Source organism: Prinia subflava, chromosome 21 (genome assembly GCF_021018805.1).
Source record: "Prinia subflava isolate CZ2003 ecotype Zambia chromosome 21, Cam_Psub_1.2, whole genome shotgun sequence".
Taxonomy (NCBI): domain Eukaryota; kingdom Metazoa; phylum Chordata; class Aves; order Passeriformes; family Cisticolidae; genus Prinia; species Prinia subflava.
Window position 1 is genome coordinate 4,702,526 of NC_086267.1, and position 22,869 is coordinate 4,725,394.

At 45.7% G+C, this 22,869-nt stretch overlaps 1 protein-coding gene across 1 annotated transcript in view; it reads right to left on the bottom strand.

The window, feature by feature from the left end:
• PRDM16 (PR/SET domain 16) overlaps positions 1 to 22,869 on the bottom strand; it is a 286,725-nt gene that overhangs the window by 136,289 nt on the left and 127,567 nt on the right. Inside the window, exon 3 of the mRNA XM_063417376.1 lies at positions 6,415 to 6,465. Within this exon, the coding sequence (XP_063273446.1) occupies positions 6,415 to 6,465 (51 nt within the window). The remainder of the gene's footprint in view (positions 1 to 6,414; positions 6,466 to 22,869) is intronic.

The following is a 22,869-nucleotide window of genomic DNA, read 5'->3' on the forward strand; positions in this document are numbered from 1 at the left end:
GCCACAGCTTCTCTGGGCACCCTTTAAAAGGATTTTAAATCATTTATTTTGCCAAGGGAGCAGCCCCCTGCCTTCTCACCTCCACAAAAATGCGGTTTCTAACTCAAACCCAGCCCAAAGTCTGTGTGTCTGTGCTTGAGCTGAACCAAGACAGCAAGGTGACCTCTCCTAAATCTGCCCGGAGCTGATGGACACTTTTATCTGGGGGGATGCTGCTCCCTGCAGCCGTGTGTCACCTGAGCCGTGCGTGAGCAGCTCGGCAGCACATTTTGGACACCTCCTCAGCCCCAGCAATGCAGGGAAATCAGACACAGGTCATAAATCAGTGCTGGGGAGCAGCTCGACATCGCAGCTCTGGGCTTTGCACTGGAGGGAGGAGGGGAAGAATCAACTCACAAAAAGGTCTAATTTAGAACTGCGTGAGGTGTTTGCACCCTACCCAAAATCCACATTATTTGCCAGAGAGAAATGGGAAATTGGCATTAACCACTTCATAGCCTGCAGTTGTGGGAGCCCTGGGACAGCCCCTTTTCCTCCTTGTGCCGTGCTTGTGCCTGGGGCTGCCTCAGCATTCTGCAGATATGGGGAGAGCAAACTTAACCACTGCAAGTCCTCTTAACTTGGCCTGATTTATGGCCTCAAAAACCCCCGAGATCTCTTCATGGAGCCATTTCTCATACCCACACTCACTAAACAACCCAGCCCAAACATCTGCATCACAGAAATTCAACATACAGTGTTATTGCTGCAAAATAATTTAACCATCACTTTCTTTGCCGACTTTTCCATGCCAGCCTTACACCTTTTTTTTTTACTTTACATGCTTCATTTCAGCAAAATCAAGGATGCAAACTTCTTAGAAGTACTTAGTTTCCATGGAAACCTAAGCTGACCGCAACATTATTGTTCTCAAGAGGGAACTGACTTTACTATATGTTCATTCACTGAATTAATGGACTCCTGGTTCTTTTATTAGCAGCTCTCTAACAATAGAAAGAGAGAAATGTTATAAAAAAGACTCTCAGACAACTGTCCACTCTTTTGTCCAGGGCTTATTGGAATGACGCAAGTCTATTCAGGAAAAGATTATAAAAATCAACTCAAAGCTGCCTCTGTTTGTGGCCGCTAAATATACCTTTATTTCATAAAGATACAACCTATAAAACAAGCAAATTAAAGCTCTTTCTGAAATAGTAACTGTGAAGCAGCAGCCCTGGGGAAACGGGGCTTCAGCTCCCAAATCTGGGATTGTTCCTCTCTCCCACGAGGTTGTGGAGCATCTTTAACCCCCAATTCCGTGTAAATTCTCAGCCAGGATGAGGACTGTGCACAAACTGGAGGGGGGTGACTCTTCAACACACGGAAAAGTGAAGAAAACTCACTGAAACCTGCGGGCTTAAATCTTCACTGAGAGTTTTAGGACACCTTCCACAAGCTGGGGATAATAGATCCCTGTAAAGCACAGAAATGTGAGCGCAATTGGTGCTGCAAAGGCAGGAGCTCAGAGCAGGCCGGGCTCAAATCTGAATTTCAAATCTGCAATTCATGGTGGAAAGGCAGCAGATCAGAGCAGGCCGGGCTCAAATCTGAAATTTCAACTCTGCAATTCCAAATCTGCAATTTGTGCTGCAAAGGCAGCAGCTCGGAGCAGGCCGGGCCCAAATCTGAAATTTCAACTCTGCAATTTCAACTCTGCAATTTCAACTCTGCAATTTCAAATCTGCAATTTCAAATCTGCAATTTCAAATCTGCAATTTCAAATCCGCAATTTGTGCTGCAAAGGCAGCAGCTCGGAGCAGGCCGGGCTCAAAACTGAAATTCCAAATCTGCAATTTCAACTCTGAAATTTCAACTCTGCAATTTCAACTCTGCAATTTCAAATCTGCAATTTCAAATCCGCAATTTCAAATCCGCAATTTTTGCTGCAAAGGCAGCAGCTCGGAGCAGGCCGGGCTCAAATCTGCAATTCCAAATCTGCAATTCCAAATCTGCAATTTTCTCTCTCAGGGTGCACAGTGTGCTGCCAGCCCCCGCTCAGGCCTGAGGGGGGTTTGGCCTGCCCGGTAATTGCTGCACAAAAGACAGTGAGCAGTTTCCTTGCTCTTCCCTAACTACCTTCCTGACTGCTTATTGAAGTCTGATTTCTTACTCCTCTGGGTCATCATTCATCAGCCCCGCAGATCCCGCCGGGACAGCCCGGCCAGACCTCTCCACATCCCTCCTTGCCAGAGGCCATTCCTGACGGCCCCGTGATATAGAAAATGTCTTCACAGCGACCCGGCGGGACGGGCCGCGGCCATAATACCCAAATAATCATTTCGCAAATTATCATAATTATCAATCAATCATCCCCGCGCGAACAATGTGCTCCTGAAGTATCAGATGGTTCCTGTGACCTGTAGCGTTTTGGATATAATAATAAACCCGGGGAGATTTATGGCCCCATCCCGCTTCGCATCTGCAGCAACAAAACACTCGTTGGGGTTTTGCTTTTGCTTTAGAGCTGAAAGCTTTCCTCATACCTGGGTTTCTTGTTTGCTACTTGATGCTTTTTTAAAAGGCCGAAATTTCCAATCACGCCCAGTTTTCTAAAATTCACTTTACTCTTAAAAATAAATCTGCGTGATTTGTGAGCGCAGAATAATCGTGCCGCTTAAATTGCTTTTACTCCACAGTCTCATCAGCATTATATTTACAGCTTCTAATATTTGGCAATGTAGGAATGAGGCCAGCCAGAGGAGGGGGGAAAATTGGTTTTGTCTTCAGTTTTTGTTGTGTTTTGCACAATACCAGATTGAATCCAACCCTTTTGAAGCCGATAGCATCTCCCGCTCCCTGTGCAGCACATTCTTGTTAATGGATAAATTCAAGCTCTCCAGAAAGTCAAAGAATAAATTTAAAGCCTTTTGCCAAATGCCTATCCTATTGGATTTTGATAAGACGGCTATTGAGCTTTAATAATGTCTTCTATCCTTTTTCAGCTGGCCCTTAACATGTCTCTTTATTTGTCCCTAAAGCCTCTTCAGCGATGCCTTTTTATTACAAGTCTCTCAGCTTGCTCTCAGGGGAGACAGGGTCGACAAGAGTGATAGATAGATAACTCTATAGATTATCTCCCACAGATGTTTTCTCTCCAGTAGCCCCTCAGGCTATTCCCTCTAAGTAAACAGAAACTAAATAGAGAGTCTACTGAAGAGAGAAGTCCCTGAGGTCCCTTGTCACCACGGTCAGAAAAACAGCCCAGCCCGGGGAGGCTGGCTGGGAGCTCTGCACACGCAGAGAATCCTTCCCCAACATTCTGGAACCCTCATCCAAAGTGACCCTTGGAGGGGAGAGAAATGCATCTACTTTGGGGAAAAAAAAAAAAAAAAAAGCTGGTGTGTAATGGGCACAGGCCGTGCTTCCTGCTGGAGGAAGTGGAAATCTTTCAGCTCAAAGTTAAAGCGAAATGACACCAGGACGGTGACAATGACAACAAGGTGTTTGTTCAGTTTATTAAATGCAGGGGAGAAGCTTGGAAAATTCAGAGGGAGAGGACACTGAGCTGCTCTCTAAGCAAAATAAACAGAGTGCAGGGACTTGGGCTGGGAAAAAGACGTTTGGGAGCAGGGGACAACAAACCCACAGGTATTACTCATTTTTATGTGTAAGTGTCCTCATTCAGGTCACTAAAATAACTAAAATAAGTGACTTTCCTGTTTTAGCATTGCTTCAACCACAGACGATTTAAAATTAAAAAACAGGATGAGGGGCTTGTGTGCATTTGTTCAAGTTAAACTAAATATCAGCAAGCAAAGGTGATACAAGGAAAGCTCGTTAGACGTACACTACATTTCAATCCATGGAGCAGCACAGATATAGAAAATGATCCTGAACATGGGTCCTTTAATGACATTGAATTATTCCTGTCAGACAACCACTAATAACCAAATCAGCTTTGTGATGTTAGCAGCACAACAGTCCCAGCAGAAATAACAGTAACATAAACTGAAAAATTCTGGGTACAGTGGGAAATACTTATTCTTTGTGCTCCAATCAAAAAAAGAGCCTGTTTTATTCTGCTACAAAACAATCTCTGCTGTGCTGCATCTTCAGGCTTTTCCTTGCTTTCAGTTCATTAAAGTTATGTAAAAGAGTGGGGTTTTTTCCCTGGGAAGTTAAGAGCAGAGGTAGTTCTGGGGTCAGTTTTAAGCAGAGGTTGCTTCCTGCACACCTCCCTACACCTCTCACGGCCATCACCTTCCCTTCCCTGCTTTTTCCTGGTTTTACAGATTTTTCTCTGCATTCCAGATTGGTTTTTTCTCTCTTTCTAGTCCTTGTTAGTGCCCAATTCTGAACCTGTGATGCAGCAGTCAAAGGAGCCACTGAAATTATGGTTCCTGCAGCTCCTGCTTCCTCCCCTCCCAGTTGAAATCAGGCCACCCACTCCAGTTACATTTGTCTTCAGTCACCTTCTCGCCACAAACTCATCTCTGAAGGAATAGGAATAAATTGAAGTCAAATCTCCACCATTGTGTCTTCAGGGATATGACAACTGAATGATTTAGAGAGGCTGGAAAAGGAAATCTGCTCCCGAGAGGGTTTTGTGCCACTGGAGCCAAATGCCAGAGTGCTACTTCCAAACAATTGAGAGATCCTACAAAAATTGTCCGGAGTGATTTCTCATTCTTTAGTTTTCATTTTCTCCTGACTGAAAAGCTGTCTCGCAGTAGTCTTTTCACAAGCCATAAAGTTTAGACTTGAACTCTTTACCTTACTGCTCTGACCTCCTTTACCCCAGCTGTAAAACCCTACTGCCCATCCTTCAATAAATTTATCACCTCATAAACTCCCACTAGTGCTTTTCTACAATGCATTTAAAAGACACAAGTGGAAGGCCAGGCCTTCCCCCCTTGTCAAATATCACAATTGTCCAGTTTTATACCTGCTGCACAGGGAAATATTTAAGGACATGGCATTTTTCAAAGACCTTCAGTTTTTGTAACAATCCCCCTTGAAATAAAAGCACAAAGTTTAAATACAAACCCATGGATTGAACATATAACACTGCCAGTCTCGTGTCTCCCTGTTTCACACAACTCCTGCTCTCTTTGGGGTAATGCAGATCCTGGAGGTGGGGACGGAGAGTTCAATTGTGATATCACAATTAAAGACTGAGTCAGAAATAGCTGAGCCGTGGAGAATTCCCTCCATCCTTGTGGGAAGTGCGTGGGGATAATGAGAACCTGCCACCTTGTCACCACGTCTGTCCAGACAAAAGCGTCCCACAGAGGCAGGGACAGACACCCCATGAGTTATGGGGGTGCCCAAGGTAAAAAGTTCAGCCCTGTTGCCACAGGTCCCTGCAGAGGTCATGGTGCACTCAGAGGATGCTTCCTCTTGGGAGCCTGGGAAATAAAACCTGATTTTTTGTTCTTTAACATGGTAAGAATAGAATAGAACAAATCATACTGGACTTGTGTCTAAACCCTTTTCCCAGCCAGACTCTGGAGCCTGGCTAGGGTTGCATTTCACTCTGTTTGGCAGAGACAAGTGAGGGATCCCTTTTAGTTTTCAGAGTAGAGGAGCAGCATTGCCCAAAGGATGAGCAGCAATGGCAGCAAGGTCCAGCCTCAGAGATCTCCCACTCCCACAAACCTCATGAACAGGACTGTGAGCATCCTTTATAAAACAACTGCACATAACAGGAATCACAACCAGCTCCTTATTTCAGTGAGGACACACAAGAGGCTGTTGAGAGGCTCTAATCAAACCCGACTTGTAACGCTTTAATCAGCAAAGCTGTTAACCAACAGATCCACGTGGAACAAAACCTCATTTTAGTGCTTCTGAGGGCAACCCCAACCCAAACAGCAGCCTGGCTACCCAAAATATGTCATGCTGAGGCTGCCTCCCAGCTCCAGTGGAGACATTTGTGGAACACATTTTCTCTGGTCACTATTACAGCTCGAGCCCCACAGTGTGATGAAAAGCACCACTAACACATCACATGGGCTGAATTTTATCCTTTCACAGACCTATTCCTTTTTCTTTGGACTTCACATAAGCCACATTTATATGCTGAAGTGACCTCCAAAAATTTAGCACTTTTAACAAAGGACCAACATTTTCTTTTACTGGAAAAGAGGTAAATGAGGTTTTTCACTTTGGCCCGGCAGCTGTTTGTGTTGTAGCTGAATCAAGGAACACCTCAAACTATTATTTTCTCTTTCATAATGACTGGAATCACAAAAAGACAGAAAAATAGGCCAACAGAACCACAATACTTAATCCAGAAAAGCAACAGCAAACACTGGAAAACTTTTATGATGTTATTGCCATCAACACCTTGGTTCAAAAGTGAGGGAAAAGTGTTTGGGTGCATTTCCAAGCCAGGGAATAAAACAACTCCCAGAAGACTGAGCCATGTCCTACCTTTTTTATATTGCCCTCCTGGGAGGTCACCTCAGGATCAGTCAGTATTTGCTAAGGAGAAAACAGAATAGAAACAAAATTGAGTTGAGTTGCAACTAAGGATGTTATAAAATAATAGAGATTAATATTGCTGTTGTTATGATGATGATGAGGAGGAGAATGAATATTATATTATTGAAAATAATGGCCAAAATTTTCAACTGCACCCAGATGTTTTGGAAGTTCGATGGAGAGTTTTCACCACAACTGTTATTTATATTTTAAGGTTTTCTGTCACTTCTGTGAAGACTTCCATTAGTTTTGGCAGGCAAGGAGAGGTTTCTATCCCACAGGGCAGGTGTGGATGTCACAGGCACCAAGGGAAGGCACCCACGGGCTTTCCAGAGCCTCTCTGAAGCAGGGACAGATCCCGGGATGCTCCGGCCCCCCAGCGCTCCCGGCAGCTCCTTAATTCCCCCTCCAGCCGAGGTGTGGTGGAACAAGTCATTAAATCGCTGCTGTGCTCCACCTCAGATTAGCTCAGGGTCAGCGGGCATTCGGAGAGGTCAAGTACCTCAACTTTGCATCACCCTGGATACCCCACCAGGGTAAACACACCCAGAACGGACCTGATCGAGCGGCCCCCGCCGGGAATTCCAGAGAATCCCGGAGCTCTGGGGGATCTGGGATGGCTGAGGTCAAACAGACACCCAAGGGCAGGGTGGGACAGGGGGATCTGGGCTCCCAGAGAGGGGATTTGGCTGCCAAAGAGGAGGAAAAACCTCCACGGAATAGAGACGAATATGAAAGGAAATGCAGGTTAAAATGGGGAAGGGAAGGGAAGGGAAGGGAAGGGAAGGGAAGGGAAGGGAAGGGAAGGGAAGGGAAGGGAAGGGAAGGGAAGGGAAGGGAAGGGAAGGGAAGGGAAGGGAAGGGAAGGGAAGGGAAGGGAAGGGAAGGGAAGGGAAGGGAAGGGAAGGGAAGGGAAGGGAAGGGAAGGGAAGGGAAGGGAAGGGAAGGGAAGGGAAGGGAAGGGAAGGGAAGGGAAGGGAAGGGAAGGGAAGGGAAGGGAAGGGAAGGGAAGGGAAGGGAAGGGAAGGGAAGGGAAGGGAAGGGAAGGGAAGGGAAGGGAAGGGAAGGGAAGGGAAGGGAAGGGAAGGGAAGGCTCCATTGCATTTTAGCAGCTCAGAGTTTGGCACGAAGCTCCAGGCCTCCTTTGGCCATGCCCAGGTGAGATCAACTGATTTACAAATTTTCCACCCATTGCCAAATCTCCAGCTCAGCTGCACTAACAAGGGGCTGTGTTTCCATGGGAAGAACCCCAAACCATTCCGTGCTTTACACCAGCTCTAATGGACGTTGAAACTGCGGTTTCCAAAGTAGCTGAGAGCAAATAGGATCAAGAGGCAAATCCCAGAGCCATAAAATTCTATGTTCCTACCCTGGAACACCCTGACATTCCCATGAATGGCTGGAGTTAAACATCCATCCTGCCTGTCCTGGATGTCATCAAGCTTCCAGGGAATGCTGACTGCTCCCAGTGACCTCACCAGAAATCAACAACCCTCAAAAATTTGGGAGAATTAGGCTATGAAACTTTCAGAGCTGAAACAGAAATGCAAAACAACTTCAAAACATCCACGGGATGCAGCTGCCACCAAATGAAGACACTTCCCTGTAGTTATTACATGCAGAAAGCCTTTGGATACAATCAGAGAAGTGTGTGCAGACAGAGTGTGTAATCCACCCGTCCAGCAGCACCATAAACGTGGAGGGGAAAGAAAACTCCAATGAAGTGCAAATTGGGCTGTGGTGGAGCCCTGTATAAACAGGCTTAAGAGTCAGGAATTCCTGAGTCGGAATCGAGATGCCAACACAAGCTTCCTTTTGTTGGTTTGGACAGAGCTGTGCTCAAGGGGCAAGTTCCTTCTCTCAAAGCTTTTTTTTTTTTTCCCTTTTCACTTCATTGCAGAACCTGAATTTCAAAGTTTTTAGAGAACAGAATTTTTGTGAAAATATTTAATCCGTATTCAAAAATGGCGATTTTTCGGAAAATCCTCTGTAGGATCTTGCTGCTTGTTCAGAGTATTTGAAAATGGCTGAGTTTTGATATTTGGTGAAATCCTTTTTGAGTTCTCACCTATTACAGAACTTATGGGAAAAAAAAGCATGAATATCATGAAGAATTTTAATTTTGATGGAACCATCACTGCACTTAATTATCAGAAGATGGACAATTAGTGGTGAACATGGTGGTGGTGCTGCACTTACTTGATGATATTAAAGGTCTTTTCCAATCCAACTTTAAAAATTCTGTGATTCTATGGGTGAAAAGGCATTCCAGCAGTAGTGGGAGAGTAGGAATTGGTTTAGACTAAATATTTCATCCTTTCTTTACACCTGATTTTTAAAATGTGTCCAAGGTGTTATTGTGGGCTGAGTTCTACCACAAATCATCTGCATTGGCTTGGACCAATGTCCTGGGTATCCCATTTCCCCACTCCAGCTAAGGTTGGCTGATTGGGATGATGTTGGCACTGGTGAGGTGTCTGTGGAGGAGAATTCCAAACCTCCCCTTGCCCAGCCACTGGCAGGGCTCTGAATGAGCCCTCAGAAACCTTCCTGGGAGCTGGAGGGAACCTCAGAATTGTCCTGCTGCCCTCCCAGTGTGGAGCAAACACCGTGTGATGACACCTGGGGCAATCCAAGAGCCACTCCAGGTGCCCTGGGGCAGAGCCCATCCCGGGATTCCACTCTCCACCACACTTGGGAAGGGGGTGATGCAACACCGGGATGTCCACGGCACCTCCTGGTTAGAGGGGAGAGGCAGAACCAGGCAAAGCACGCCCCAGATGCCACGTTCATTAAGAAGAATATCAGGAGATACTTTGAAAATCTGCTCACTGGGTAATTTTAGCTCGGGCTGGGCTTCATCTCATGCGAATGCCACGAGACTAAATATAGAGCTGGACGCGTGCAGTGGGCTGCACTCCTGCACAGAGCACAGATGTTGCTGAATGTGCTCAGAATTTACACCACATGCTTTTTCTATCAACTGATCTGTTGATTTTAGCCAGGGGAAAGACAACATGTCAGCAGCAGCCACGTCAGGAGAGCCTTGGGGCTGGGCTGGAGGTGGATCTGCCCAGCTGGAGAGGGATTTCACTGCCTTTCCCTCCCTGGGCTCAGGGGATTGGTGGCACCAGGACCCTGCCTCAGTTACACCAGTTAGGGATGTGCTAGAATTTTTGCAGAGCCCCCTGAATGTATACTAAACATGTCAAGGAACACCATGTGATTCTTTTTGAAAAACAGTTTACAAGCTGGCATTCTCCAGCTGCAGTTAACCCTAATTTGATTACATTACTGAGACAGATCACAATGAGCTTATGTAAATAGTAACGTTATCCATTCATTCCCCCAGCTCAGATAAACTGTCATTTAGGGGGAAAAAAAACCCCAAATGAAACTTCAATAGTCATGGTCTGATGCATTCAGCAAGGCATGGTGCATTCAGCAAACTCTGAGGGTGAAGATGACAGACTGGAACCTGCCCCTGCTGGATCTCTGTGAATCTGGATTTTAAAGAGATATTTCCACATCTGCTCTGAGCTGGAAGGAGAAGAGAATGCCCAGTAATTGCACAGGAGTCAGGGGGCAGATAACAGCACTGCTTTCAATAACTTGGTCTTTATCATCATCTGATTTTTCAGTAAGAGCTCAGTACACCACTGATGACATGAGGGATGCTCAGAGCTAAGTGAGCACTCAGGGTTTCACCCACTGCCTGGGCACCTGCCCTTGACCTTGGCCTCCTGCCTGGGACAGGGAATTGGGGACATCACTTCCAGCTCTGGGACCCGGGCTGTGCCACCTGCACCATCTCACATCTGCCTCAGCACGCAGCAGGTTCAGAAAAAGGACTAGGAAACACTTCTTTTGCCTTAAATTACCCACAGCGATTCTTACTTGCACACAAGTTCACATGAGATGAAAGCATTTTTCTATAGTAAGCAAATGTGTGATCTCTATTAACTGGAGGAAATTTTCAGTGTCCTGCCTTGGGAATTTGATGTGAATGTGCCTGGAATTGAGAGGGAAGGGAGGAAAGCTCTTCTCTGAGGGGAAGAATTTCCTCTTCTTGCTGGCGAGAGAAGGAGGATGAAGAGCACAGCTCTGACTGGCAAGGAACAAACCACGGGCTGAAAAGAGTGGAAAGAATAAACCAACCATTCACTGCTAAGGGCAACCCCAGCACAATTGGGAACACTGGGGAGCAGCCAAGCTGTGGTTTGTGGCCCAGGAACAGCCTGCAAAGCCATGCCACTCCACAGAACATTTTATAACCAGTTACTTTTCAGCTGGAAGCCTGGGCAAAAAGGTGGAATGGTGCTGAGGGAAAAATGTGTGGAATTAGGAGGGATCCACTGCCCAAAATTTCTGGAAATCTGCTGCAGGGAACTCACTTGTGTCCTCTATGGCTCTACCGAGGAATCCCTCCTGTTCTCTAAATCCCAGGAGAACAAAAATTCAGTTTGCTGAGGTGACTCAGGACAGGTTGTTCTAAATGGGGTTCAAAAGAAAGGAACATCCTAAATGATCCTTTAGCATGAAATAATGTGTTTGTACCCACAGACCAAACTTCAGGGGGAGATAATGTGAAGAAAAATGGATGTTTAAGAACAAAGACTTCCAGAAAGAACACAAACCTGTGATTTCCGTACACGGTATCACAACTTTTATCACTGATTTTTAAAGGCATAACTCCTCATTGCCATTGGGATCGAGTTAACTGCAGCTACCAGGAAGTCAAACAGGATCTAATGGAGAGAATTTGCAGTGACTTCAATGAGCTGAGGACTCGAGACTTCCAGCCAAGACAAATACGAGAGGGGACTGATTAGGAAATGTCACCATTTCCCCTGCCAAGCACTCAGGGCCTGGTGATAGGAGAGTATTAAATATAATCTCGCAGTCTTTAGGGGCTCTTTGATTTTATATTGCATTCTTATCGGGTTCTTAAAGTCCAGTGTTAATGAGCCTGAGAAACTCACTTGGTAGTTTGGCAGTTTTGCTGAAATCAAATGGAGTTCACTCAGCCCTGGCCCGTGGATCCAGCTGGAGGTGCCTTTCCCTTTCCTATGGCTCCACATGGAACCTCTGGCTGTTCTTTTTCTCCATCCCAGCAATCCAACATCACCTTTACAACCAGCTCTTCATGACCACCATTAGAAAAAAAAATAGGCTTTACCAATAATCAGAATTCCCCCATTCCTGGAAGTTCTGATGGACGAAGCTCTGAGCCATCTGAGCCAGTGGGAGATGTCCCTGCCCATGGTGGGGGTGGAAAAAGAGGAGGTTTAAGGTTCCTCCCAACCCAAACCATGCTGGGATTCTGTGAATGAGATTTTAAAGGACCCAGAAGCAGAGATGAAATATTTACACTGTAAAAGCTCCCCCATTGCTCCCCCTTTGGCAACACACAGTGACCCTAAAAGCAGAGCAAGTCCCAGGTAACAACACAAACCTCCAGGTCTGTCTTTTTCTCACTTTGTCCCAGAAAGAAATGTATAACTGTACACATGAGGGGAAAAAAACCCCAAAGTTTAAATTAATTATGATTTTCTTTTTTAAATCCCCTTGCGGGTGTTATCTCCAACTCCCTTTCTCCGAAAGAGAAGTTCCATTATAGGACTGAATTCTGGCAAGATTAAAGAGGCACTACTCACACCTGAGCAGTGTGAGGATTAAAACAGAAGTTGCAAGGATTAAATTGTATCTGATTTACTCAGTTTGTTCATCTCCAACCTGAAACCTGCCTGGCACAGACTATTGTCCTAAATAAATTAAATAAAACATGTGATTTTTGGACATAAGATGCTTTTGAACTACAAAGAAGCCACATCTTCGCTGTAAGCAGAGAGAAAACAGCACTAGAGTGGAAGTTTAAGGTCATCAGCTCTAAATTCCGTCTGCCACGGGCCCACATTGCACAATCACTTAATGTAGCCAGAGCTATTTATTATCCCAGCAAAAAATCATCTTGAGGAGTGAAGTGCAATGTTTTGGTTAACAGATAAAGCCGGGCTGTTTGTGGGGATGTAAATGGATTGGATGGTTCAATTCATCCACGAGCCATCCGTCTTTTGTCCTCGACCCTTTTTAGTTATAAAAATGACCTTGGTATTGACAGAATAATATAAACGAAGTTCCCCCGTAGTTCATCTATTGATCCCCCGTTTGCTCAGCTGATCAGTAATAATCATAAGTAAATAAAGAGGGGCTGTGCATCATCCCAGCGCTGACACACGCCGGGGCTGACGGATGGGCACCTCTGGGCTGGGCTGAGGAGCTCAGAGCTCGTCCTAAACTGCAGCTTTTCCACCCAGCACAGGCAGGGACTGATAAATTTATGGATGGATGCACTCGGAGTGGGTGTCCGGCCACCCCTGGTGTGAGCAGGGTGTCTCAGGGAACGCCTCCGAGGGAAGGAGTGGATTCAGCAAAGGCACAGCCCAGTCCTTGGAATCGTTCATGGTTTGGCCCCCAGGCACTGGTGTCTCTGTTTGGGTGGGGTTCTGCTCGTCACAGAATCGTTTTGGTTGGAGGAGACTTCCAGGATCAGCCAAGCTCTCATTCTTGGTGTCTCTGTGGTGACTCTCAGTTCTGTTGGAATGTCCTTTCCAGAACCCCCCCTTCTCCCTTCAGAGAGGCAGAGGTTCAGTACCTTCAACCCTTTGTGGCATCACCAACGTTATTTATTTTTTATTACAAAATTCCCTTCATCACAGACAAGGTCTTGCCATTGATTGGCACCGATCTCAGGGAAGGAGGAAAACCTCAGCACTTCCATCCCTCCTGGCAAACAGGTGCCAAGGATAAGTCCTAGTCTGAGATGTTCCAAGGGAAAATATTTTCTTCTTCAGGTCTCAGGACACAGAGCAGCTGTCTCTGGCTTCTCCCACCACCCCATGCAGAACGACAGCCTCTATCCCCACTTAAATGCAATCATCAGGCAGCTAAAAATTTGAGAAAGTGCAGAGAAAAATGACCTCATTTCATTCTCTTCCTACAGCCTACAAAGACTGATAAGAATTATGAATTGTTTTACCACAGCCAAAGGGCCAATAAGGAGAATCTTGGTCCAGAAGCCAAGTCCTGCCTCTGCCCCGGCATTGCACAACTTCCCTGAGTTCACCCCGACCGTTCCAGTGCCCCACATGTCAAATCACAGACACAAACATAAAATCCAACTGGCAGTTCACAAGATTTCCACATGGGATTTGCCAGCCCCGGTGAAGAGCAGCTCTAGAGTAGCCCCTGGTGTGGCCCCAGCCGAGCGCAATAACGGCGCTGGGACGTGCAGTTATCCCAAAATCTATCTTAGATAATAAAAAAGAGAGTAAACACAAAAAACCATCACAAAATTTGGTGTTTCTGCCCAGTTCTAAATCAAACCAGAACACCTCACTTCATTCTCTTCCTACAGCCTACGAAGACCCAATCAGAATTATGAATTGTTTTACCACATCCAAAGGGCCAATAAGGAGAATCTTGGTCCAGAAGCCAAATCCTGCACAACTTCCCTGAGCTCACCCCAGTGTTCCAGTGCCCCACATGCCAAATCACAGACACAAACATAAAATCCAACTGGCAGTTCACAAGATTTCCACGCGGGATTTGCCAGCTCCCAGTGAAGAGCAGCTCCAGAGCTGCTCCCAGGAGCAGCCCCTGGTGTGGCCAAGCGCAATAACGGCGCTGGGACGCGCGGTTATCCCAAAATCTATCTTACAGAAAGAAAAGAGAATAAACACAAAAACCATCACAAAATTTGGTGTTTCTGCCCAGTTCTAAATCAAACCAGAACACCTCACTTCATTCTCTTCCTACAGCCTACAAAGACTGATCAGAATTATGAATTGTTTTACCACAGCCAAAGGGCCAATAAGGAGAATCTTGGTCCAGAAGCCAAATCCTGCACAACTTCCCTGAGCTCACCCCAGTGTTCCAGTGCCCCACATGCCAAATCACAGACACAAACATAAAATCCAACTGGCAGTTCACAAGATTTCCATGTGGGATTTGCCAGCCCCGGTGAAGAGCAGCTCCAGAGCTGCTCCCAGGAGCAGCCCCTGGCGTGGCCCCAGCCGAGTGCAATAACCGGGACATGCCGGGCGGGGTCATCCATCACACTTGGGGGGGGAAATCACTCTGCCAACGAGCAGCATTCCCAGCAATTCCCTGAGCCTGGAGTGGGAAATGCACTCTCATTTTGGCAGCTTGGCTTCTCTGCCCGAGCTGGGAGAGGCAGGAGTGGAAGGGCCTGGCTGGGAGCGCGTCCCTGCCTGACAGGAAGGATGGGAAATGTCAGCTTGATACCCATCAGCAGGATAACCTCGCTGTCACTTCAACATGACAAGGTCATCAGCAGGCAGGGTGAGGCAGGAAGAAAAATGGCCCATTAAAGCCAGGGACTGGAAGAGAAACACGGGGCTGCCTTGGAGGTGCTCGAGTGCCGGTTTTGGGGGGAAAACTGTGGATATTCCGAGCTCCTTCACGAGGATGAGCTTTCCTGGAAGGAAAAGCAGACAGTCACCACAGCAGCTTCTCACAGGGGCCTTGAGGTAACTTCACATCACTTAGCTCTCATTTAATTTAGCAAATGAACTAAAAGTTGTAGGTCTGAAGAGCCTGGGTCCTGAGCAGGAGGGGAATTCCCTGTGCTGGGGTGTTTCTTTTCCAGGTTAAACACGTGGAACAGCTTTGCTGTTGTGTGTGCCACTCTCTGCCCCTTGTCCTGAAGCTGCTCAGAGATGGAGGAAGGACTTACTCCGAGGTGGAAAGTGAACTTAGAGAGGAACTCCCTGTAGTAACATGAATGAGAGAGGGACAGAACAGCGCTTTGCCTCCCTCTGCTCAGAAGTGATACTGAGCAAATGATGCTCTCTGGAAAGAAAATTTAATCAGGAATTATTCTGTGGCCCAGCTTCAGACACCAGCACAATCAGCTTTTTATTGGGAAGGCACACAGAGCTGTTTTATCTGAATTGATAGGGCTGCCAGGTGAGCTCCCTTTTAAGAGCTGTAGAAACAATCTCAGACAGGACTGGATAATATTATGCTTGGAATGATAATATTGTGTTTGGAAAAGGTCAATATTTTATTTAATCAGACAGACAGAGAGTGGGTGGCAATTTCAAGGCATTTTCTTGAGACTGGAATTCAGGGGGTCCAAATGGAAATAAGGTTTTGCTTTTTTTTTTTTTTTTTTTTTTTTTTTGCCTTTCTGGGTGACTGGAACCCCAGTTTGATTAGAAGGATGTGCTGAGCCTCTTGAGAAGTCCTGAGATGAGGGAATTTGGAGATTTTAGCTCTTTATGATCCCTTACACAGCAGATGCCACAGGCACTTCTTCCACCCCTTTCCAGGCATTGTATTCCCGACGGATGAGGTGGGAATCATCCACTTCAGAAATTCAAACCTGCTGCTTTCCTCTTCCAAAACAGCACTAGAGAAATGCTAAACAGGGATGAATCTTCCTCAGCTGTCCCCAGGGGCAGCTCAGCAGCTCCTCTATGTCACACACTGTCCTGGAGATAAATCAGTTCTGCTCCTGGAATCTCTGCACAAGGTTTTCCTGAAGTGAGCCAAAAGAGATTTTTTTGAAAAAAAATTCCATTATTATCCTTAGTACCTCCAGTTATTTGCTGTTGGAGTTAAACTGGATTCTACATTCGGAGCTTCTTCAGACCAACACCAGCAGAAAAAAAAAAAAAAAGGCCTTTTTTTCTTCATTAAAGGTTTTGAAGAGCACACACAGCCTGTATTGTTACCCAACACTCCAAGTAAGTTCTGAAGAAAATCTTGGGAGATCCAGCCCCGAGCATTGATTACAAGGAGTTTTTAATCTCGTGCCAAGAGGAACATTGAGGTTATAAGATGGCTCCACAACCATCTTGCCAAATAGCACAAATGTTTACATCTTCCAAACTACCACCAATAGATCATAGACAAAGAAATGTCCATAATGTACCCAGCTGCTGGAAACAAAATGTATTTAAGCCACTGAAGAGGGTTTAATGAAGTAAAGCATTTTTGTAACTGCCAGCTCAAAGTAAATAATCGCTGATGTGAGCGGAGTTAAGAGATCCTGACTCGCCAAATAATCTCAGCGTGCCATCGAGGAAGCTGCTGCTTTGTGGGAATAACATAACAGCACTTGAACATTCTCATAAACTTGGGTCTTGTCTTCCTCAACACCCTGCACCTCCTGGGACTGGGGAAGTGCAAGGAGAACTTTACAGCATGTGCAGAATCCGCTGTGTGGTGAAAGAACCAAAGGTTTGATTCACTCTGGAAGTCTGAGCTGTTTAAACCTCAAACCAACCAAAAATAAAAGGTGAAATGCCTGCTTTGAGTGATGCATGAGAAGCACCTGATTCAAACTGATGCAGACAATTCTTTGGGGGATTTTTGGAGGAATTTGCTCAATAACTCTCTGCTTCAATACTTGGGGGTTTTCACATTCCTGGAAGCCCTCCAGGATGGGTGAGCACAGCCAGGGGCTTTCCCCTCCCACCACACACCTCCACTGCTTTGTTTTATCCAGGCACTGCCCTGGACGTTGTCCTGCAGGTATGGAAGCATTTCTGCAGGTGAAAAGGAACATTTCCATCCTTTTTTCTTCAATCCAGACAATCTGTGTAACTCCCACACCGTTTTCCACCTTTGAGGATATACAGTGACCTGACCAGGTGAGCACAAACCATAAGGTGCAGCCAAAGAAGGAAAAGTCAAGCCTCACTTTTGGGTTTTACTTGTGCACATGAGAAAAAAAAATAATCTGATATTCTGTATATTCTGTAGAGGAACACCTGGCCCTGTAGGTTTTCTGTGCTAAATCACTTAAAAAGAACACACCAAGCAGCATTTTAACACTATCTCACAAGCCATACCAGCAGAATTCAGGTTTCAGGGATGAGAGTTACTTGCACTTATTTCTCACAGGTTTCCTGCAGTCTCTTTGAATATGAATTTGACTGCTTTGCTTTTATTTTTTTTTTTTTTTCAGAATATAAAATCCCTTTTCCTTGCACCACATAATTGTGTTCCATGGCAGAACTGGCATCCATCATTGCCCCGCTGTCCCCTGCCTAAAAGATAAAACATCCACAGGGTAATAAATGTCAAACTATGATTATTGATGCTTTCAATTAAATTGATTATCTATTTGAGGTGCAGAGCAGGGTGATTTATTGCTGTCTCTTTACTTGGCATCACGGCTTCCCTGCAAGGTGGGTGAGCCTTTGGATTGTTCCCATGGATTTTCTATTAAATCTGATTTTCCAGAAGTGGCTCATGCCCACTCCAGTGCTGGGTGAACTGAAACTGCACCAGATCCAGGCAGGAATATCCTGGGTTTTGTTATCTCTTGGAGCATGGAGCTTGAGAAGCAAGAGGGGAAAATGGGAATTGAAAACTTTGAAGTGTGGAAGGACAGGAGACGCTCTTGATTTACATCCCTCACTCCCAAACTTGCATTTACAGACCACATCACACAAAACCTGTGCATAATCTGGAGCTCTGCTGAGCACTCCCCACCTCGGCAGAGATGAGATGAGATGACCTTCGGCTCGTCACTGCATTGTGTTTTTATTAGTTTCAGATAACAGGAGCTATAAAATTCAAAGCCATTTGCTCCCCAATGATAATCAGCAGCTGCTTCACAAACAAGGCTCTTTTTGTGGTGCCACGGGGTGACCTTTATCTGATCACTCCCTTAGAGAAATGCCTTTTGTGGCTGGACAAGCCAGGAGCACCTTCCCTGGTTCTCCAAAGCACAGCACACTTCGGCTCAGTCTGCTCCAAAAAGTGAATTTGGCTCAAACCCAGGCACGGCCTCAGCAAGCAAAGCTTGTTTTGGGAAGTGCCAGAAATTAGCAGGAGAAAATGATAATTCTCTTAATGTGCTGGTCTTCCAGCAGGCAGATTTAGAGAATCTCAGTAACAGACACCAGAAAGGGAAAGGGAAAGGGAAAGGGAAAGGGAAAGGGAAAGGGAAAGGAAAAGGAAAAGGAAAAGGAAAAGGAAAAGGAAAAGGAAAAGGAAAAGGAAAAGGAAAAGGAAAAGGAAAAGGAAAAGGAAAAGGAAAAGGAAAGAGAATAATAATAATAATAATAAGAAGATCAATGAGGAAATGAAAATCAGCACTGATAATCCACTGACTTTGAATTTGAGATTTCCAATTTTCCCCATTATTGCCCTCATCTGACATTTCCAAGTCCTGGGGAGGCTTTGTGGCAGAAAACCTTGTGGATGAACTTCCCAGGCAACGCCTGACCAAGTTTCCCACAATTTTTTGTCAGGAGCACCAGGACAAAAGCCCAGCTGAGACATAAAACAGGAAGATGATTCTGCCTGAGAATCCTTGTGAAATAAGTGAATGTAAGAAATCAACAGTGGGCATGGAAAAAGAGGATTTCTATCCCAATTTTATGGACCAGACAGAGATGAGAAATTAAGTGAGGTGCCCAAATCACCCTGGCTCTGGCTTTTAGAAGTTGAATTTCAGGCTCCTTAGACCTAATCTTAGCCCCAAGGCTGTCAGTCCTGCCAGATGCAAACACCTCTGACCCCGGTAAGCTCAGAATTACACTCACATCCACTCAGACTTTGAAGCCTGGCTTATCTCACAGCAGTGGAACTGTCCCCTGCACTAGCACAGGGCTAAAAACAAACAATCAAAGGAGGAAAAAAACCGAAACAAAACAAAAAAATGGCAAAACAGAACTCCTGCAGCTCTGGCCAGAATTCACTACTTCACATTTCATAAAACCACAGAATTCCCTGAGCTGGGATGGACTCACGGGGATCATGGGATTCCAGCTCCTGGCCCTGCATTTGGTATTTCTCACCTCCATCCCGGTCTCTGAATGTGGGAGGAATTTGGGAAACACTGAAATGTGCCCAGTTCAGAGAGGAACCCCAGCAAGTGCCCGACAGCGCAGAGCAGGAGTGTGAGGGCAGATATTGAATAAATATTTCTGTTTGATGGGATTGGCTGCACTGGAGGGTGCAGAGTGCATCGAGCCAAGCTCAAACCTGGCCAGGCAGTCAGGAGTTCCAAAAGTCAACTCTCAGACAGCTTGGGGTCATCCGAGCATCATTTGGGCCATCAGCTCAGGGGAAAAAAGTGACAAAACCCGTGCAAGTCCTTCCTTTTTAAATTAAATGTCCCCTTTGAGAGTGTCAGAGCAGGTAAGGACAATTCTCCTCACAGGGACAGCACCTGCACTGCCTAACAAAGGAGAAGGAGCCTGGACATTGCTGGGGCTGGAACTTGTGGATCCCCACACAAAGTGACACCTCAGGGCAACCTGAGCTGGTTTGTTAAACTGGGAATCTCCACGAGTGAAAAAAAAAAATTAAAAAAGAAGGGTATGAGAAAGACCACAAGCGACAGGGAATTAGGACAAATTCTTTTTAAAACTGCAGATCAAAGGCAATTTGCTTTGGTGTTTCTGGACATCAGAATACATTTTTTTTCATAAAAAATCTATTTTTATTGCCATAAAAAATAAATCTATGTAGTGTACACTTTCTGTGGCCAGCCACTAGCCCTGCAGCAGAGGTTAGAAAATGGCACATCTGATTTCCAAGGGGTCTCTGCGTGGCCACATAGAGCTGTAATTATGGCAACGATTTGGGGAGAAGCTGGAGATTTTTTTTGGCTTGAAGGACGACACTAAAGGCCTGCAGGAAAAAAAAATCACCTAAAAAAATTTTAAAAAATAAAATAAAATAAAGTAAAATAAAATAAAATCACCTAAAATAAAATAAAATAAAATAAAATAAAATTAAAAATAAAATTAAAATAAAATAAAATAAAGTAAAATAAAATAAAATCACCTAAAATAAAATAAAATAAAATTAAAATTAAAATTAAATAAAATAAAATAAAATAAAATAAAATAAAATAAAATAAAATAAAATAAAATAAAATAAAATAAAATAAAATAAAATAAATGCAGGAAACCCCATAGGATGGAAGGCACTGACTTCCCTCCCTAGCCCACATCTTGGGCTTCCAGATGCAGGAAACAAATTCCAAGTGACCCCTCTGTGGTGGAGGTTCCAGCTGGCAGAATGTGCCCGTTGTGGAGGGAGCAGCAGCTCCAGGTGGAGGTGTTTGCTTATGGAAAGTGCCTGGCCAGCTTCCAGCCCCACAGAGCCCGGGAGCAGCTCAGGGGTGCAGGAGGAGCACGGAGCTCAGCCATGGGCTGTGTCTGTGTCTGCACTGCCCTCAGCTCCTGCCTGGAGCCTGACAATGGAACAAAAAACCACCAAGTGACTCAAGGCAACTCGGGTTTTATTCCAGTGGCTTGAGAAATAAGAGAATTCCTTCATCCTGAACAACTCCTGAGTCGCCAGTCCTCCTCCCTTCAGCACAAGCTCTCTCCACCAAAGCCCTGCACGCACGAAGCTCAGCCCACTCCTCACTCCTCGCTCCTTGGACAGCAGCACAGTGATCAAAACAAAACAAAACAAAACAACCCAAAAAAACCCCCAAAAACCAAACAAAAAAACCCCAAAACCCCCCCCCCCCCAAAAAAAAAACCCAAAAAAAAAACCAACCCAGAAAAAAACAACAAAACAAAACAAAACAAAAAAAGGGAAAAATATTTATTGCTGCTTGCCATCCAAGTTTCTGCATAAAACACTTTTTCAAAATGCACAGGCAAAGTTCTGCCCCGGAACAGGCAAAGAAAAGGGAAACTGAGCTGGAGGCAGCTGTGGTCTCTTACTCATTCAAGCAGGATGGCTCACAGATCGTCCCACCCAGCCCCAACAAAAACTTCCTCAATCATCCCCAAAGTTTGAATCACTCTCTCCCTTCCTTTTCTTCCTGTCCTAGAGACTCGAATGTGCCTCTTCAAAGGAAATTCACTCCTGGATTCGCTGGCGGGCTGCAGCTCCCTGCCCTGGCGGGAGCGCCGTGACAGGCCTGTCTCAAAAAGGAAACACATATTTGGCTTTCCACCCTGTAACATTCAAACCTGGAACCCAAAATAAACCGATTTTTTCTCTCTCCTTTCCTTCACACACGCTCAGCAGCACCGTTTCCATGTCAGGCCATGAATCCCTGCCTGCCGAGGTTTTCACACGGATTAAGGAGCCGGGAGCTGATCCCTTAGAGCAGCATCTTCACTCCTGACAAAAACAAACCACCCTGCTTGTACCTCGGAGTTATCTGACCCAGGACAAGCTCCTTTCCCCCGTTTTTAAGAGGGCCACGTTGGAAATGTCACTGTGTTATCAGGGCAGCTGCTCAGCTATCAGCAGTGGCCGTGCCACGGAGGAGCCCGGCAGGCATCTGCTCTGTTTAACGCTCAGGAAGCACAGGGCAGGTCTTAAGAAGGATGCAGAGGATGTAATGGAGCCCCTAATGTGTTTGGGTTTCTCCAGTGGAATCCAGTTTTATCAGGAAACCAAGGTCCTGGTGGGATTATCAGCAGAAAGAAAGCCAGGACCTGTCTGGCTGGGAGGGGGATTTTTGTGCCAAGGTGCTTCCTCCCAGCAAAACCAGCAGCACTGGGCTGCTCCAGCAAATCCTGTGGAATTCTGTAAGGTTCTCAGCACAAGGAAGGGCTTGCCTGATGCTGATCCCTTGAAGAAAGGAAAGAGAAGTCACAAGCACACTGAAATACAAGTATCAGCAAAAATTCAGTGTTATTTGCAAGTGGCTCGTTAAGAAGCCAACAAAGCTCATCCCTGTTCCCCATCTGGGTGCTGCCACACATTGTCCATCCCAAGGAATCAGAGTCCAAAGCTTTCACAGGCACTTCCCACCTTCAGTATCCCCGCTCCACCTCCAGCTCATCACTCCTCACAACACACACAACGAGAGCAAAAGGAATTAAAAGTGTCAGAACCTTTGTCACAGGCAGATAAGAAGATTGTAATTGGGAAAGCAGCAATTATTTGTGAGCTTGATCTTTATCTTGTTGGTTTAGGGCTTTTTTAAAAATACCTGATCAATAAAACAATTAGTTATTTAGATTCAAATACCAGCCTGTCAATCCAGACATCCTGGCCAAGGTATTTCAATCCACTCAAAAGAATGTTTGGGTTCAAGGGCTCTTGATGAGGCCACGGAATGAACACAGCCCAGATGTCACAAACAGGGAGCAATGCTGGAGAACACTGATTTTTCCTTGACTTTCCAGCCCATTGCCATCCTCCAGACCTCAGGGTTGCACCTCTCAAGTGCTCAGGGGTGTCACACAAACCTGTGCCTGTCACAGCAGCCACGCACAGGGGGCCACTGCTGCTCTGGGGGTGACACTGTGCTGCCTTCAGGACGTGCACAGGAAGGATGGAGAGGGATTATTTACAGGGCCTGGAGTGCCAGGACAGGAGGAATGGCTGTAAACTGGCCGTGGGTGGGGTTAGATGGGGTATGAGGGAGGAATTCCT